The sequence below is a fragment of the Squalius cephalus genome, assembly GCF_949319135.1.
Source record: "Squalius cephalus genome assembly, chromosome: 16".
NCBI lineage: Eukaryota > Metazoa > Chordata > Actinopteri > Cypriniformes > Leuciscidae > Squalius > Squalius cephalus.
Genome location: NC_137137.1, coordinates 9,560,271 through 9,576,756, shown reverse-complemented (window position 1 = coordinate 9,576,756; position 16,486 = coordinate 9,560,271). Strand labels below are relative to the sequence as shown.

Sequence of the window (16,486 nt, the reverse complement as noted above, 5' to 3'; positions counted from 1 at the left end):
ATCTAATCATAACCACCATCTCTGTATTATTTTTTATTTTATTTAACTGAGTAGGATATTTTCAGTCAAATTACCACATTTGTTTCCAGAGCTTTTATTTCTGGAGCTTTTTACACCAAGTAATAAAGTACAACAAAAATACAAAATAATGAAAAACCAGCCACAAAGCAATACAATTATATGTACATATTTTATAAACAATAGAGATATCTGAATAATTCTGTAATGTTATGATTGTCTGTGTATTTATGTGTGTGTATATATATATATATATATATATATATATATATATATATATATATATATATATTGACAGTATATATATATATGGATATACATTTATAGGATTTGTTGGGTTTTATTCACAAGTTTTACCATTGTCATCCATGGTTGAATGTGAAAACCTCTATTTAATAATTCTTTTAAATTTCTAAATTAAATACATAATAAAACACACACATCCACTTTACCAAACTTTTCGCAATATTTTTAAGATGTAAAACGTTTACTTCGATAGGTCAAAACAACCTGTACATTCTGGTATTTTAGTTCGTCTTTAAAATGAAACAATAGGCAAAACATTTGAGGGTGAAATTACTGTCAATGTACTTCAGCAAATCTTGCTGAAGTTTACGGTTTCATTTATAAAAAGTACTAATACAGAATAGTAGGAGCACAGAGACTTTAAGTATGAAAATAAAAAAACTTTTTATATGAGCACCAAGTACTACATTTGTTGTGCATGATAAAGTTCTCTGCTTGATGTACAGACACTGAAAACATTTTGAACAAAAAAGATTGACAGAGATAAACTCTTTGTAGTGCTTTCTATCCCGTCAAGGAACAATAGCATCTATGGATCCATTTCAATCAGCTTTTGTAATCGCAGCTCCAAACATGCTACCAACGAGTACTTCCCTATGTTTTAACTTGATGCACAAAACTCTTTCACCTCAAATTATAATTGGAACTGCAGTGCATTCAATAGAAAATAGACTCTTCACATTACTATTAGCAGCCGGTAGGTATCAAGGGTGTAAGAATCACTGTGAACGAATGAAAGCAAAGAGATGAACAAATGGGTTTAAATGCGAGTGTCCAAAAATCATGTGCCACACAGATTTCCATTTATACACACCTCTCTCTCTCTCTCTCTCTCTCGCTCTCAAAAAAAAAAAAAAAATGGTGTGGTATTTTTGCAAACAACCATGAGCATGCATGTTTTTGACATCTCACTGCAGTAAAGAAACAAAGGCAAGAATAAGATATGGATACTGTAAGACTTACAGAAGAACAACAATCTATACATATCTACATATTATTGCCATAAAACAAAAAGGGTGTTTTTTTTAGCATTTTTGCATTACCCCAATCAAAGTCAGGGCTTTTAGTATACAAATTAATTCTATGGTAAATTGTTTTAAAACGCAAATAACAGGAAGGACTCGAGCTCAGAGGCAGTATCGGTTTTGATACAGTGCGGCAAGCTGATTGCTTTTTGGCATTTAGTATTAATCAGCTTGAAATATGTCAAAGGATCAACAAGAGTCCAATCTGCTTCATGCATACAATATACAACAATGGTAAAGAACTTAAGATAGAGAGCTTAACATAAAAAAGAGGTCCAGAGTGATTAACAATTAGCTCAATTAACATTCAGGTGTTCTCATTACCCCTGGCAGCTACAAAATATACATAATGCATAGCTGGAAAAAAAAATAACACTGGTTCAATTGGTACTAAAGCGCCTGCAGTTTAGAGCAGCAGACGTTACTGATGATTTGTAAAAAATAAAATAAAAATAAAAACCCTGTGTAGGTAATGACTAGCATGTAAATAGCTTTGCATGTTCAAAGGGGAATCATAAATGTCCTGCACACTTCTCAGTTTAATATTTATACAAGATTTATGCTAATACTGTAGAGTGCATGCAACTGCCCCATAGAGCCAATCAGTCTCATAAAAAGTTATTGGAGGTTATATTATTACTTGAGTGCCAAATCTTTGACCGAAAAAAAAGAAAAAAAAACTAGTGGAAACTTTGGGGGCTGGAAAATCGACATTTCTGAGAAAGATTCAATTAATGTTCTTCTCAGTCAATTGTGAAACTTGAGAATAAAGAAAAATGTAAATAAAAGAAAACTTTCCGGCAAAATTTTGGTAATCCACAAAATGTAACAATTCTGCAAAAAGATCAGACCCCCCCAAAAAAAAGTTATTAAATGTTCAGATTACCACAATTAATTGAGTTATTAAAGCTTATACTTAAAAACACCCTAACTCGAACACCAACCAATAACGAGATACAAAGTGCTCTGTTTAAACGTAATACTCCTGCTCACTATTTTCACTTACAAAAGCCAGTTTCCTGATATACAAAATGCTACATTTCCCAAGGCTTAGTCAATCTCGGGCGGTGTAAACTCTGGAAAAAAAGTACCCATTTTTGAAACAGACGCACATACATGAAAAGCCTAAAACAACAAAAAAACGCAGTTTTGGCAGCAGCCATTTTTTCGTGAGACAATAAAACAAAGATGCAGGCGTTGGGATGAGTACAGTAAGAGACTTTAGCTCCAGCATTTAGGTTTAACTGTATATCACCGAAGACAAAAAGGATATTAAATATCTGAAGGACCAGAAAAATAAATGGCTATTTAAACTCTTGAGAAATCAAGATTTCTTAACTCTGTACAATAAAGACATCACTGATGTCATATTCCAAAAACAAAAAAAACCAACCAAAAGGTATATTCATATATATATAGAGATATTTTTTCTTAATTTAAAAAAGAACTAATAGTCAGTGAGCAGATGAGTCAGTGTCTGGATGGCAGGAGTCAGTCAGACTGAAGTGCAGTGTGTTGGTGGTGTCGTGAATGAGAGCTGATGAAACCGTTGGCTTCACCGCTCCCTATGCTGCTGAAGTCTGTGACCGACACCGCCATTGTGGTGCCCGTAATGCGATGTGCGCGTCTGCCCTCAAAGTCCACGCCCAGGTTAGTAACAGACACATCGTTCATGAAGGACTCTGAAAGGCCCATCTTGAGCCTCTTGGAGGGCCGTTCGCAGTCTTTGGTGCTGCACACACTGATCTGACCCAGATCTGAGCGGTAGAAGCCAGAATCCAGCATGTTGAGGCAGCCGCTGTCTCCGTTTGCGGCGTAGCTCAGCTGATCATCATGGTTCATGGCTCCTCTGTGTAAACTCTCCAGAGGGGGGAAATAAGGGGAGTCCATACAGCTCATGTCTCCAGGACCGTTGCACACAGTCGCTACGCTGTTACTAAGGGCTGCAAGAAAAAAGCATTTTTATACATCAGACTATTTATCATTTTGTATCTTGTCAAAATGCATGACTGCATATGTTAGAATTTTACAAATATACACTGGCGGTCAAAAGTTTGGAATAATACAATTTCATGTTTTTGAACGAAGTAATTTATGCTTGTCAAGGCTGCATTTATTTGATCAAAAATACAATAAAAACAGCAATATTGTGAAATATTATCACAATTTAAAATAACTGTTTTCTATTAGAATATATTTAAAAATATAATTTATTGCAGTGACGCAAAGCTGAATTTTCAGCATCATTACTCCAGTCTTCAGTGTCACATGATCATTCAGAAATCATGCTAATATTCTGCTCAAGAAACATTTCTTCTTATCAAGGTTGAAAACAGTTGTGCTGCTTCATATTTGTGTGGAATTGTGATACACTACCATTTAAAAGTAATAACTGAGCATCAACAATAATTGATAACAACTGAGCACTAAATAAGCATATTAGAATGATTTCTTAAGTATCATGACACTGAAGACTATGAATACAGCTTTGCCATCAAAAGAATCAATTACACATAAAATATGTTAAAATAGACACTTATTTTAAAATGCAATAATATTTCACAATATTACTGTTTTTGTTGTATTTTTTATCAAACAAATTCAGCCTTGGTTAGCATAAGACTTTTCATAACCCGATTTCATAACGATTTTACCATATCAATGCGAGCGTGAGTCCGATGATGAAACATTAGAAGAACTGTTATTCAGCCCGAACCTCCATCGCAAGGACGACTCGAACAGGACGCTCCTCAGTGAACACTACTCAATTTAAGGTACATTATATGAGATGTTGCAACTGTAATTCCTCACCATCAGCATTACCAAGTGCATGTCCATCAACAAAACTGATTATTTTACTTGTACTAATTTATTTCGAGTATTTTTCTAATATATTGCAGTGAACACATGGAAACTGTATCAATAACAGTGCATGTATACATTAGCCGAGCTCTAGAGTGAATGATCTGATGTAACAAACGTTGGTAAAACAAATATTTCCTCAAAGTAGTGAGAACGACAGACAATCTGCATTATTAGACACAGTTATAGGTAATAGTGGCCCACAACTGATTAGCAGAAGTATTTCAGTAAGACAGTAATAACATAAGTTAGCCAGTTAGCAGGAGCTCCTACACAATATAAAACTCAAAACTAAGTATTTTGAACACCATCTTTCAAGAGCAAGCGGTTTGCGTCAGTGAAATAAAGGGAACACAGCAAAAGTTTAGGATTATACTGCTGTGATATCATGATAAAAATGAATCGACAGAGTCGACTCTTACTTTTGATAGACAATAGCTTTATATACGGTGCACTTTTAGATTTAAAACTTTGCAGGATGTTTTCATTCACTTAGAGCTATGTTACACACTACATGAAATTCATTTTCAAAAATCCATAATAGGGGCCCTTTAATGTATTTAATGTATAAAAAAAAGTAAAAAAAAAAAAAAAAAAATTGTATTACTAAAATAATCCAAAACAGAAAGACAGTGGCAAATGTGTTTTTAACAACCTTTTGTTATATGAATGAACAATCAGTCAGTAAATTAGACATGATTTAGTAGCTGCTCTGATTGATTCAGTTAACTCAGTGAAGGGTTCATCTGATTCAAACTGCTAACAATCATTTTATCACCTTTTTGAGTGATTCATTAAAAGAACCAGAATAAATGACTAATAAATTCCTAAGAATAAATCATTTGTGAATCATGACAACTGTGGCAGCTGAGCTCACCTGTGAGGTCGCTGGCAGTGATGGAGTTGAGCAGTCCGAGCTGTTGCTCCGCTGACGCCTCCATCCTTCCCCCTGCTCCTGCTGAACACACGGATAAGGAGCTGTCCACCGCCAGACCCTCCGCCTCATCCACCAGCCTGTCCATCAGGTCTCTGAGGACACAATCAACACTTAATTTCTTTGAAACACACATTACTCAACAGGCAAAAAGCACCAATTTCGCATCCCAGCACTTACGTCACACCCGGGTAACAACTGTACTTCTTCTTGCCGAATCGGTTCTGTTGAGCAAAGTAGTCAAAACGTTCCGACTTTTTCCACATGTAATAAAAAGCCACACATTCTGCTACAGTCCGTGTCTGAACCTGAAAAAAAAGAACAAAGCTATGATAATAAAGCCATGGACAACAATAAAAAAAATAAAGTGCATAATGTCTGCATAACTAACCAAACAGAGTTACTTTTACAATGCAGTTATGCAGTTACAACGCGAAAAACACGAAAAAAATGTCTGTTTTTAGTACATCGTTGTCTTTTATTCAGCAATTACAAATTAAATAGATCTAAAGAAACTTTTACATTTTTCAAGTCAGCATATTAGAATGATTTCTGAAAGACCATATTCATGTGACACTGAAGACTGGAGTAATGGGTGCTGAAAATTCAGCTTTAAGGATTTTTTTTAATTTTTTTATATTAAAATAGAAAACTGCTTTTACAGTATTTTACATTAACTAAATGCAGCCTTGGTGAGCATAAGAAACTTTTTTCAAAAACTTCAACCCCAAACATTTAATCTTTACTAAACTTTTGAACAGTAGTGTAGATAGAAAAAACAATAACAGTTGATGAGCCCAGTGAAAAAGACAACACACATCACTTGCCTTGTGTTTCTGAATAAGATGGAAGTTTTTCTCATAAATCTGCAGCGCATGTTCAAAGTTCCTACATTCATCCTCTGACCATGGTGGGGATTCTTCTATCAAAACAACAAAGAAAAGTGAACATTTATGCCACTACAGGAACAAAAGCTTTAAAAGCTGATCCTGTACTGAACAGCCTACCCTTCAAGGTCTTCACATTACTGCAGTATCGCGTCAGTGCCTCGCGGGTGTTGTAATTACATTTTAAAAGCTCAAACAAGGCCTAGAAATGAGGTCATGGGAAAAAAAATGCAATTAAAATCATAGCAGCAGCTCTCACATGGGCGGAAGATTTTTACATGAATTATTTTAATTAATGGGAGCTTTTAGAGAGCACATACCTGTTCGTTATCTCGTATGTGTTCAGATGTGGAATCTTGTGTGCCGTCATCTGTAGACTGTGACAGCGCTTCTCTGAGGTAGTCTCTCACTTTACACTCTGACAGCACGTCAGGACACCACAGCAGCTGATCGTCCTCCTCGTACGCTTTAAACAACAATACACATTCAAATTGGTCTCATTCACAGTGATTTATTTGTGATTCAATCATTTATCTAGCTATCTAACAAGTTTATTAACATTGAATGGATTTTCTGAGGTAAATGTAACGTTACGTGACATTTATTTGAGCTGTTTTATTGATGTCTTTTCACGGTTAAAACACTGACTGAGTGATTTCATGAGATGTGATGCATTTCGGTAAGTAGTACTGTATTTTTCAGCATACCTTCTGATGTTCATTCATGTTTATTTTGTGCTATAACTAGAAGTATAGCAGAAGAGATGATCCTTTCACATGCACCCAGCAATGCCGCTTTGCTTAAACTCTGGGTTAAACAGCGATCTGTCACGTCACATTAAAGAGCGCCAATGCTCTATTTATTGTTTGAATTTCCTGATAAAATTTACAGAATTTGAAAGCTACGACTTTGTGTCATATCAAAAGTAACAAGCACAAAACCTATTGTGAGTTTTGTACACGCATCAACTGAAAACAGCATAGATTCTTGGGATTTAGAGTCAGTATCGGTTCATCAAAATGAGAATCGATTAAAATCGAGACATCAATATTTTCAACCCAGCCCTGATGATTCATAGTGTTTACTATGGTTTATTTCAGTTAAAAGTCACACTAAGCAATTTAAGCACTCACCCTTTTCATCCTCATTATAGTGGCTAAGCCCCATGGGAACTTCTGCTTGATGCTGAGACCCAACCATTATTTCCTGAAAAAAAAAAAAAAAAAAGATTTAAAAAAATTAAGACTATCAATCAAACTTTTTTACTTACATGCACCACAACATGTTCAAAAGTTTGGGGTCAGCATGATTTATAATACTATTATTCAACTAGGATTATTCAACAACGCATTAAATTGTTCAAAAGTGACAGTAAAAACATTTATAACGGTTCATGAGATTTTCATTTAAATTTTTTTTTTTTTGACTTACAAATATAGTAATGGCTGCTGAAATTTAGCTTTGCCATGATGACAAATAAATTAAATAAAGTGCATTTTAAAATATATTAAAATTGACAGTTCTTTTAAATTGAAATAATATTTCACAAGATTACAGTCTAGGAGTTAAAAAACAAAACTGCATGCATTTTGGAGAAGAACACTGTTTTGGTTGTGCTTTGGCACTATGTGACTGTCCGGATGAATATGGTTGTCCTACTGCTCATCTTAACACTGGTACCTTTCCCACAGCATTTAAGCAGGCTCAAGTAACCCCACTGCTTAAGAAACCCACTCTAATCGCATCGAAGCCTGCCTGACAGACATTTCTTGCGGGACGAAGGACCACCACCTTGAACTCAACCTTGCAAAGACAGAACTGCTTGTGGTCTCAGCCAACCCAACACTTCATCACAACTTCTCCATTCAGCTAGGTTCATCAACCGTTACTCCATCCAGGACAGCAAGGAACCTTGGAGTTGTGATCGATGATTAGTTAAACTTCACAGACTATTTATGTTATTTATTACTAATTTATTTATTACTTATTCTTGCATTGTTTATTCTAGTTTTTATTGATTATGCTATTTATTGATCACACTGCTTATACATACACCTTAGATTCTAATGTTATTGGTTAATGTTTTATCTTGTGTTTTGACTGGGATCTTAGTACGTAGTTTCGTTCCTTCATGTAACCGTGTATTGAATGACAATACAAATCCTTGAATCCCAAATGGTGGAATGACCTGCCTAACTCAACTCGAGCTGCTGAGAAATGGCTGAAGACACATTTTTTCCGTCAACACTTGACCCATTAATACTAACACTTACTATTATAAATCTACTTAAAAAAAAAAAAGTCTATGTGTATTGTGCTGAAATAACTGGGACTAGTCACAGCACTAGCATATTGTTGCCCAATTGTTGGCTTGATTGCTGCTTTTTCTCTCCTTGTTTATAAGTTGCTTAAGGCCCCGTCCACACTACTGCATTTTCGTTTAAAAACTTTTGCTACGTTTGCACCTCCCGTCTACACTAAAATGGCAAAAACGGAGACCCAAAACAGAGAAGTTTAGAAACGCTGCCGACCCGTTTTTCGTTTTGAATCTCCGGAGGGCGTTTTGTCTGGACGGGTCAAAACGGAGGACTTTAGAAACGATGACGTAGTAGAGGCTCACGCTCGGCTCTATGATTGGGTGTCATCAGTCATGGCGTATATCTTTGCTAGCAGCTGTCTGCATTTTACAATGCTATAACTGCCTACATGCGCCGGAGGCAAGCTATTATTCGAGCGATCTGTGACAATTCCCGTGTGCAGCGGCGGTATCGACCGTACATGGAGCGTCGGTTTTGGGTTAACCCGGGAAGAACCAGCGCATGGTGGGATAATTTTATCAATGAAGTTGTGTTTATACCGGCACGCGCATGCCCAGTGTTGGTGAATGGTCACGTGATCCGCGTTTTCAGTCGTTTTAATGTGGACGGAGATCAATTCTAATACGCAGCTAAAACGCTGGTGTGGACGGATATCGTATTCGTTTTAATTCTCCGTTTCTAAACGAAAACGCAGTAGGGTGGACGGGGCCTTAGATAAAAGCGTCTGCTAGATGATTAAATGTAAATGTACTAGTACTAAGCTTAAGAGATATAACCAAGCTGACTAGCTAAAGACGTTACTCCAGCTATTCTCATTAATTTACAGTACTTCCTTGAAAATAAATTCCAGCATGGCACTACAACAACCATAATAAAATGACCTTTCACAATAGATAATGCTTTATAAGGAACTGTTAAGAGAGCTACATAAGGCAATTTATCAGTTCAATAAAATACAGCTGAGTAATAAAAACGCCATTTCCGCATCACTTTTACATTTCAAATCCCTAAGTTCTCTTCTCACCATCTCCAAAAAGCCAAGGCAATGTTGATTGATTCTGTCTTTATTACAAGCTCTTTCGCATTATTTTTTTTGCCAGCAGAGACTCCTCTGTTTGGATGATTTGAGGTGATTCCCTGGAGGTTCAAGATTTAGTCAACCTTTCTCGCTCTTTATGACAACTAAAAAAAAAAAAAACGCACCATACATGCTGCATAGTAGCAGGATCAATTTTTCTCTATTTATGGATATGACGAGACACGCACAGGCCAGTGACGTATGTTTCAATTTCCAATGAAAACCATCATGACAGGTCTAAAATTGAAACACTTATAATACGCTTACCATAGCGAACCAGGGTAAGACGAAACACATTTTGGAAGAAAGCTTAGCCGCGTTTCCACCGCAGGAACTTTTCCCAGGGACTAGGGACTTTGGGGTGTCCACAGGTACCAGGGTGTAAATGAAGTTCCAGGTAAATTTCCCCCTCCGAAAGTCCCTGCTTGCGAGGAAGTACTTTTTTGAAGTTCAGACACTTTCAGGGGTGGGACTTGGGTGCTGAATGCTAATTGGTTGAGTTCAAGCCACATTTTGATTGGTTGACTCCACACAGCATTTTATTTCATCCACCATTTTATAAAATCCGTTGCGGTGCGTGCAGTAAGAGTTGTTTGCTATTCGAATCAACAATGGAGTTTAAAAAACACGACCGGTGGACCGACGACGAGGTTCAGACTTTATTAAGCTTAAATTCAGAGGATGAAATCCAGTGGGAAGTCCTACTTCACAGGACTAAATTTGCCTTATCTTCACGGTACTTTGGACCGCGGTGGAAACGCAGACAGCAACAGGTCTGGGGGAAAAAAACGTTCCTGGGACAAATCGTTCTGGCTAATTTCGGTGGAAACGCGGCTATGGATGATGTATTGACTCGTTATTTAAATTTTGTTAATTCAGAAAAAATAAAAATAAAAGTGTACCTTTAACTTCATAATATTTGGATATGGGGATTAGCTATGTTGTATTTTAAATTTGTTGATCTTGCATTTGAATTTTTTTTTTTTTTTTTTTTATCGTACTGACCACAAACTTTTGAACATTAGAATATAAAAAAAAATGTAAAATATAAAAAGGATGTATCTATATATATATTAAGAGAATGTGTACAACATTTGAATAATATGATACTAACCTTTCTAGAATCTTCACTGCTCACACCGTCCTCCTCCCCCTCAGATTCTTTATCACCATCATATGTTGCATTGGCTGGAGCAAAAAAAAAATAAAAAATTCACACATTTAGTACATTAAATATATTTGCATATACCTTTAAAAAGCAAAAGATATGCTTGAAGGGGTCTATACAAGTTTAATAAATGCAAATATAATTATTATGACCCCTTACCACTTTCTATACTGTCTTATAAGTTTATAATGAATTAAATGATTAAACTTTAAAACACCTTTTTTTACATGTTAAAAAAATGAACATGTAAAAACCCAAACTGATCTAGTAGAAGATAGTAATGATTCTTCTCACATCTAAGTGTTCTAGGGAAGAAGTCTGTGGCGTCATGGGAGGTAACAGAAGGGGTCAGATCATCAGCAGAGGACTGGGTCTCCTCCTCATAATCTCCTGACAAGAGATCTTTCGCTATCTCCTCCTGCAGCAGAAGACAATTAGTGATTTCATCTTGTTGAAAATTTCCCCTGGCTGGCCCTGAAGCAAAATCATGTTAATTACCTTATCCAGGGTCATGTCAGGCAGATCATCAGCTAGTTCAACAGAAGAACTGTCCATGCTAGATCCTGCCCCTGTACTGACAGATGCCTCATAACGATACATAGCCAACAACTCCTCGATCGGCATGTTCCCCTCCTGTTCGCGTTAGAAAATAAATGTATCTCAGCAGAAATATGACCCTTATCATCCATTGATTGTAACAGTTAACACAATGCATACACTTTCAAATGAGTTAAAAAGTGAATTGTTATGAATGCATCAATACCCTCTCCAAGTCTGACAATTCTGCACTGAAATTCTTCTCTCCATCCAACTGCTCTTCCTCCTCCAAAGTTCTCTCATCGTCATACTCATGAATTAACATCTCAGCTGTTGGATCAAAATCGTGATCCTCTGAGGACAAAGAGCCAACTGGGAAAAGAAATGAAACACTGTTACTGATTTAATGTATATAGAAATAATGTATATATATATTCCAATATCTACCAAAAACTGTCAATTGATAATGCAAATTTTCTGATTTTAATTATTTCTTAGTTAATATTGTGCAAATATGCTCACTTAATTTCAACATTTTGAACATCTAAGTTTATACAAATACATTTTTATATTATTACATGAACTCTCCTGCTCTCTGGATAGCAGTATTGGAAACTTAAAAACCCATATTGGTCAACTATTAGTCTTATTAATACTAACAATATTATAATAAGAATAATAAACAATTCACTAAAACAATGAACCTACCAGGGCTCGAACTCCCAAAGGAAGCCTGAACAGACAGATATAAAGAAAAAGAAAGCAGAAAAATAATGGATTATTACATGATGCAAAATAAATTATAGTACATTGACCAGCACAAACATTTGACACCGAATGAATTTTCAATTTTAGAAATTTTAGACCGTCTGCGTGGTCTCTTTAATTTAAATTTCTTTTAAATTAAAACCCGTGACAGCAAATGTACATCAACGTAAATTCAAGACGATGTCCCCTCATATAAAACATCATAACACTTATCTATTTATTAATGCAACAAAATTACTGACACAAACCAAAAAGCTATCATCTATTAACGGGTGCTGTCATCCTCTCCAAACACTGCAAAATCCCATTTTGCACACACTATAAACAAACCTTTCCTGCAAGTTAACAGCCCATATGCATACCCACAATATATTAAAACACGATTAAACCTTAAAAAAACAGTCCAATGCGTCATGAAAACGATTTTTATATCGAGCAATGTATCAATTACAGGCGACGAATTCTTGTTTGTTTGTTTTTTTTCCTGTGAGCTAACGGGGATGAAATTCAGAGGCCTCTCCGATCCTGATAGATCACTCTTCAATTAAACTGGTTTACCATCGTCAGTTTGCACAATTATTACTAAAACTCCAGCCGTATACACATGAGGCTCTAATATATATCAACGAAAGCCATAGCTATCATATCAAATCGTAAAAGAGATGGATTTAAAATCGAATACTTTTTCCAGCTATCCAGCTTACCTCCGCCATATTGGTGTCTTCGGCCTCATAGGTTGGCTGTGTGCTGCAATACCCGGATGCTCACAGGGAGCCAATGATGCACCCAGAACTTTTGGCACACTTTTCAAACAGATTTACAGCAAATAGGGTTTTAGATATGGCCTGTTCATGGACCCCCATAAGTCTGCATGGTTTATAGCCTACTAAATAATTGGCATAGACATTCACACATTCATACGTTTGTCACTTACACATTCTTACAAAGGTGCTTTCTGCAAGCCCCCAGACTAAACAATGCAAAATATAAGGCTAAGGTAAATGAGAATAAAATTAGTTAAGCCTATATATTAGTTCTAAATAAAAACAAGCTTTATCATACTATTAAAAGATGGAAACGACCTAATACAATCAGAGTACATACAAGTTATAATGCAAACTAAGCAACTCTGTATGTATGTATGTGTAGCCTATTATACAGCTATATACAGTATGCTATATATATATACATATATATGCCATACATTTACTTATGTAGTGCAATAGTATGTACACAATAATAGCATATAAGTTTATTATTTGTACTGACAATGAATATCGTTGATTGACCTCTGATGACACCAATCACAAGAATGACCATTCCACAGTATTCTATCTAGAAATGTCTGCAATCTTTAAAATTTCAGATTTCTCTTTACACTGCCCAAGTATTCAATGACATAACACTTATAAAACCATAAAACTGTAAAAAGGCTTTGTCAAGCCAATTTTCAAAGTTTGTCTTAATGAATCTTTTTGTAGATTTTACTTTACAACATGATTAATATAGTTAACTAAACCCTATGCCATAAATACATTTCATTAGCCTAAATAAATGTTAACTGAAATAAAATATGTATTTTTTTTAAACATTAACTTATTTTTATTTATTATTTTAGTTCTCATTTAATGTTCTAAATAATAATAAAAAAAATGTAGGCTACAGGCATATTGTAAATTAAATAAAATGAAAAAACAACGAAATTATTAAAACATTAATCAAAATAAAAACTGTTTCATGTTATTATTAAAAATTAGTTTAATATAACTCAATTGATAACAAAATCAAACTGCTATGGTAATTCATATAAGTGTCACAGCAGAATTATTCCATGAGGTGGCAGTAGTAGCAAACACTCAGAGGCAGTTTTTCATGTTTTCATCTTATATTTCATATGTACTTCAAGAAAAGAAGCACTTGATGCATTTATTCGTTTGACAGTTGTCCTTTACCAGTTTCTTCATCTGATCCACCTAAGATTGTTGATGAGTAAAATCGGAACATTTGTCATCTTGTTGAGAAAGGGCACAGCGTCACTTCTTGTACCATTGTACTGTTTTAAAATCATACCCCTATAATTAATCTCTGCCATGACTGTTGTCTGTGATTACTTTGACCCTCAGTGCACAGGAAATGGCTTGATATGTTATTTTGTTCTGCAATGACGTCAGTCCAAGATTGTATAGTACAAGGTCATGCACACTTAATACAGATGTATTGTTCCGTCAAGCATGAAATGTATTGCAGTAATCACATTCTTATAACTGTATGAATGAAAGCATTATTACATGTACAGAAGTTAGACAAAGAAGTGTGTGTCAAAGAGAGTGCATCTAATGAATACATCCTGGCCATCTAATGCTGGCATCTAATGAAAACATCCTGGCCAACAAGATTATTGATTGATTGATTGATTGATTGATTGATTGATTGATTGATTGATTGATTGATTGATTGATTGATTGATTGATTGGTTGATTGATTGATTGATTGATTGATTGATTGATTCATTCATTTATTCATTCATTCATTCATTCATTCATCCATTTATACATTGAAATGCAAGAAACTTTCAAATGTTTTCATTTCCGATTTTCAATATATTTTAGAATATTTTTGTCGAAACATTCACTGGATAAATTCAGGTTATCCATGGAACTTAAAATGACCAAAACATCTGTATCAATGCTATGATGCCAACCCAGTGTCCCGTATCTAAAACAACTGACAAGGACAGAAAAAATGATAATCAAGACCCAGGTATCTGCATATCAGCTTGTGATTTTGCCTCAGACATGCTAAATATAGACCATGCCCTCCCTTATCCGTGAGAAACAGGAGGTCTTTATTTTAGCAACACATTCCCCTCACCGGGTTTAGACACTAATTGCTACTTTTTGTGCACATTTCCTCTCTCAGTATTTGTTTATATAAGCGCCACTGTAATTTTAAGATGAAAATATAAAAGAAATACCCTTTTGAAAAGACCAGCATCAACTGCAATGTCAGTCAAGGTTACTTTAGGCTGGTTAGTGCTGTTTTGGTACTAGTCTAGCATGGTGAACCAACATAGCCAAGCTTGTCTTCCATTGGTTGACCAAAGGAAGTCTTGTTGGTTAATCCTAAAAAGCCTGGTGAGGGCACCTGCACATCAGCATCCCAAACACAACATGGTATTGGAGTTGAACGTCTTTTATGCTCCCCAAGGTTCCATTTATTTGATCAAAAATGTTTTTAATTTTTTTTTTAAATATATATTATTTAAAATGTAATTTATTCCTTTTATGGCAAAGTTGAATTTTCACCATTACTCCAGTCTTCAGTGTCACATGATCCTTCAGAAATCATGCTGATTCGGTGTTCAAGAAACATTTCTTATTATTACCAATGTTGACAACAGTTGTGTTGCTTAATATTTTTGTGGAAACATGATACTTCTTGGAGGTCTTTGGTGAATAGAAAGTTCAAAAGAACAGCATTTATTTGAAATAATATTTTGTGTAAAAGGCTTTACTGTCACTTACTGGACTTGAAAATCACTTCAACCACTTGAAAATGTATAAACAGCTTGGCTCACTCATGAATTGTGAATGCATCCAAAGCACAGCTGGATGTTGGTTACATTCCACACCACTGTGCTGTTCCTTGCGGAAGCCAGGAAGTCTTGCTGCACACTGTCCTGAGCTTGGACCCCACTGTCTCAGGACACCTCGCCCAGCTTTTGATGAGCAGGGAACGGCAGAAAGACCCCCGCCTCAGCTGAGGTTATCATCACGCATGTCAAAGTGTCACATCTGTTCTGTCAGGCTCTCCGGTAAGACTACACCAGCCCCTTTATGTTCCTATTATACTGGTATACCACCAACATGTCACAAAAGATGTATTATTTATGCATGTAAAAGCGGTAACTATAACAATTAAGTGCACACCCCAAAGTTTCCTTTTAAATTAGAAAAATTATTAAACTTAAAGTTGTAAGCTGTTATCATCCTTGGCGTGAATGGCCCTTACTCATCCCACATTTGCTGTGAATTGCATCTCAGTCGTGCAGCTTATTGAGGAGAGATGTTCTATTACTATTCTACGCGATCAGCCTTATGATTTTCACATGGCAATAGATAAAACAGGCAATACATCCCGTATACTTTCACTGAAAGATCTACATTAAAGTACCAGAATATCATAATAAGCCTTGTGGGTGAGCTCTTTTGACTTGACCCAGTTCAAAAAATTACCCAGAAATCTAGAAATAAACTAGTTAGATAGTTTTTCAGTCATGTATTTCCATTCCCGTGGTATAACAGCATATTAGTAGCATGAAACGAAGTGAGGTACAATTTTACTACATCTTTCTAGTGACAAGATGACACAATGAAGATTTGAGGTCTTAACACTCAGCGGTCTGAGCTTAAAATAGGGTCTGCCTCACAGCGAGAAAACATCAACAGATTGTCACTTGCTTCCTGTTTGACAGTTTCCCATCCCTTATCTTCCCAAAGCTGTCTAAATTTGTTGAGTTGATAAATGCGACTGTGGCCTAGATCGAGCTTTTGTGTGACCATTTTGCCCCAATAATGCTTATAAA

The 16,486-nt window shown here is 35.6% G+C and overlaps 1 protein-coding gene across 2 annotated transcripts; it reads right to left on the bottom strand.

The window, feature by feature from the left end:
* Window positions 1–1,162: 1,162 nt before the first annotated feature.
* On the bottom strand, window positions 1,163–12,682 carry mier3b (mesoderm induction early response 1, family member 3 b). 2 transcript variants are annotated; one of them, XM_079897846.1, is made up of 13 exons: window positions 12,606–12,682; window positions 11,842–11,866; window positions 11,360–11,505; window positions 11,095–11,229; window positions 10,891–11,014; window positions 10,543–10,616; window positions 7,166–7,238; window positions 6,353–6,498; window positions 6,153–6,234; window positions 5,973–6,067; window positions 5,326–5,453; window positions 5,089–5,240; window positions 1,163–3,292 (listed from the first exon to the last, which is right to left on the bottom strand). In XM_079897846.1, the coding sequence occupies exons 1-13, from the start codon at window positions 12,612–12,614 to the stop codon at window positions 2,841–2,843; spliced, it is 1,641 nt and encodes a 546-aa protein (XP_079753972.1). In that variant the 5' UTR covers window positions 12,615–12,682; the 3' UTR covers window positions 1,163–2,840. The 2 variants fall into 2 exon arrangements, with proteins under 2 accessions (XP_079753972.1, XP_079753973.1); XM_079897847.1 differs by having other exon boundaries at window positions 5,973–6,064.
* Window positions 12,683–16,486: the final 3,804 nt, after the last annotated feature.

Coding starts and splice junctions, on each gene's coding strand:
- mier3b (XM_079897846.1), bottom strand. Junction 10,617..10,890: donor CTTCCCTAGAACACTTAGAT/GTGAGAAGAATC, acceptor TTTTTGCTCCAG/CCAATGCAACATATGATGGT. Junction 5,454..5,972: donor ATCTTATTCAGAAACACAAG/GCAAGTGATGTG, acceptor CTTTTTTTTCAG/GTTCAGACACGGACTGTAGC.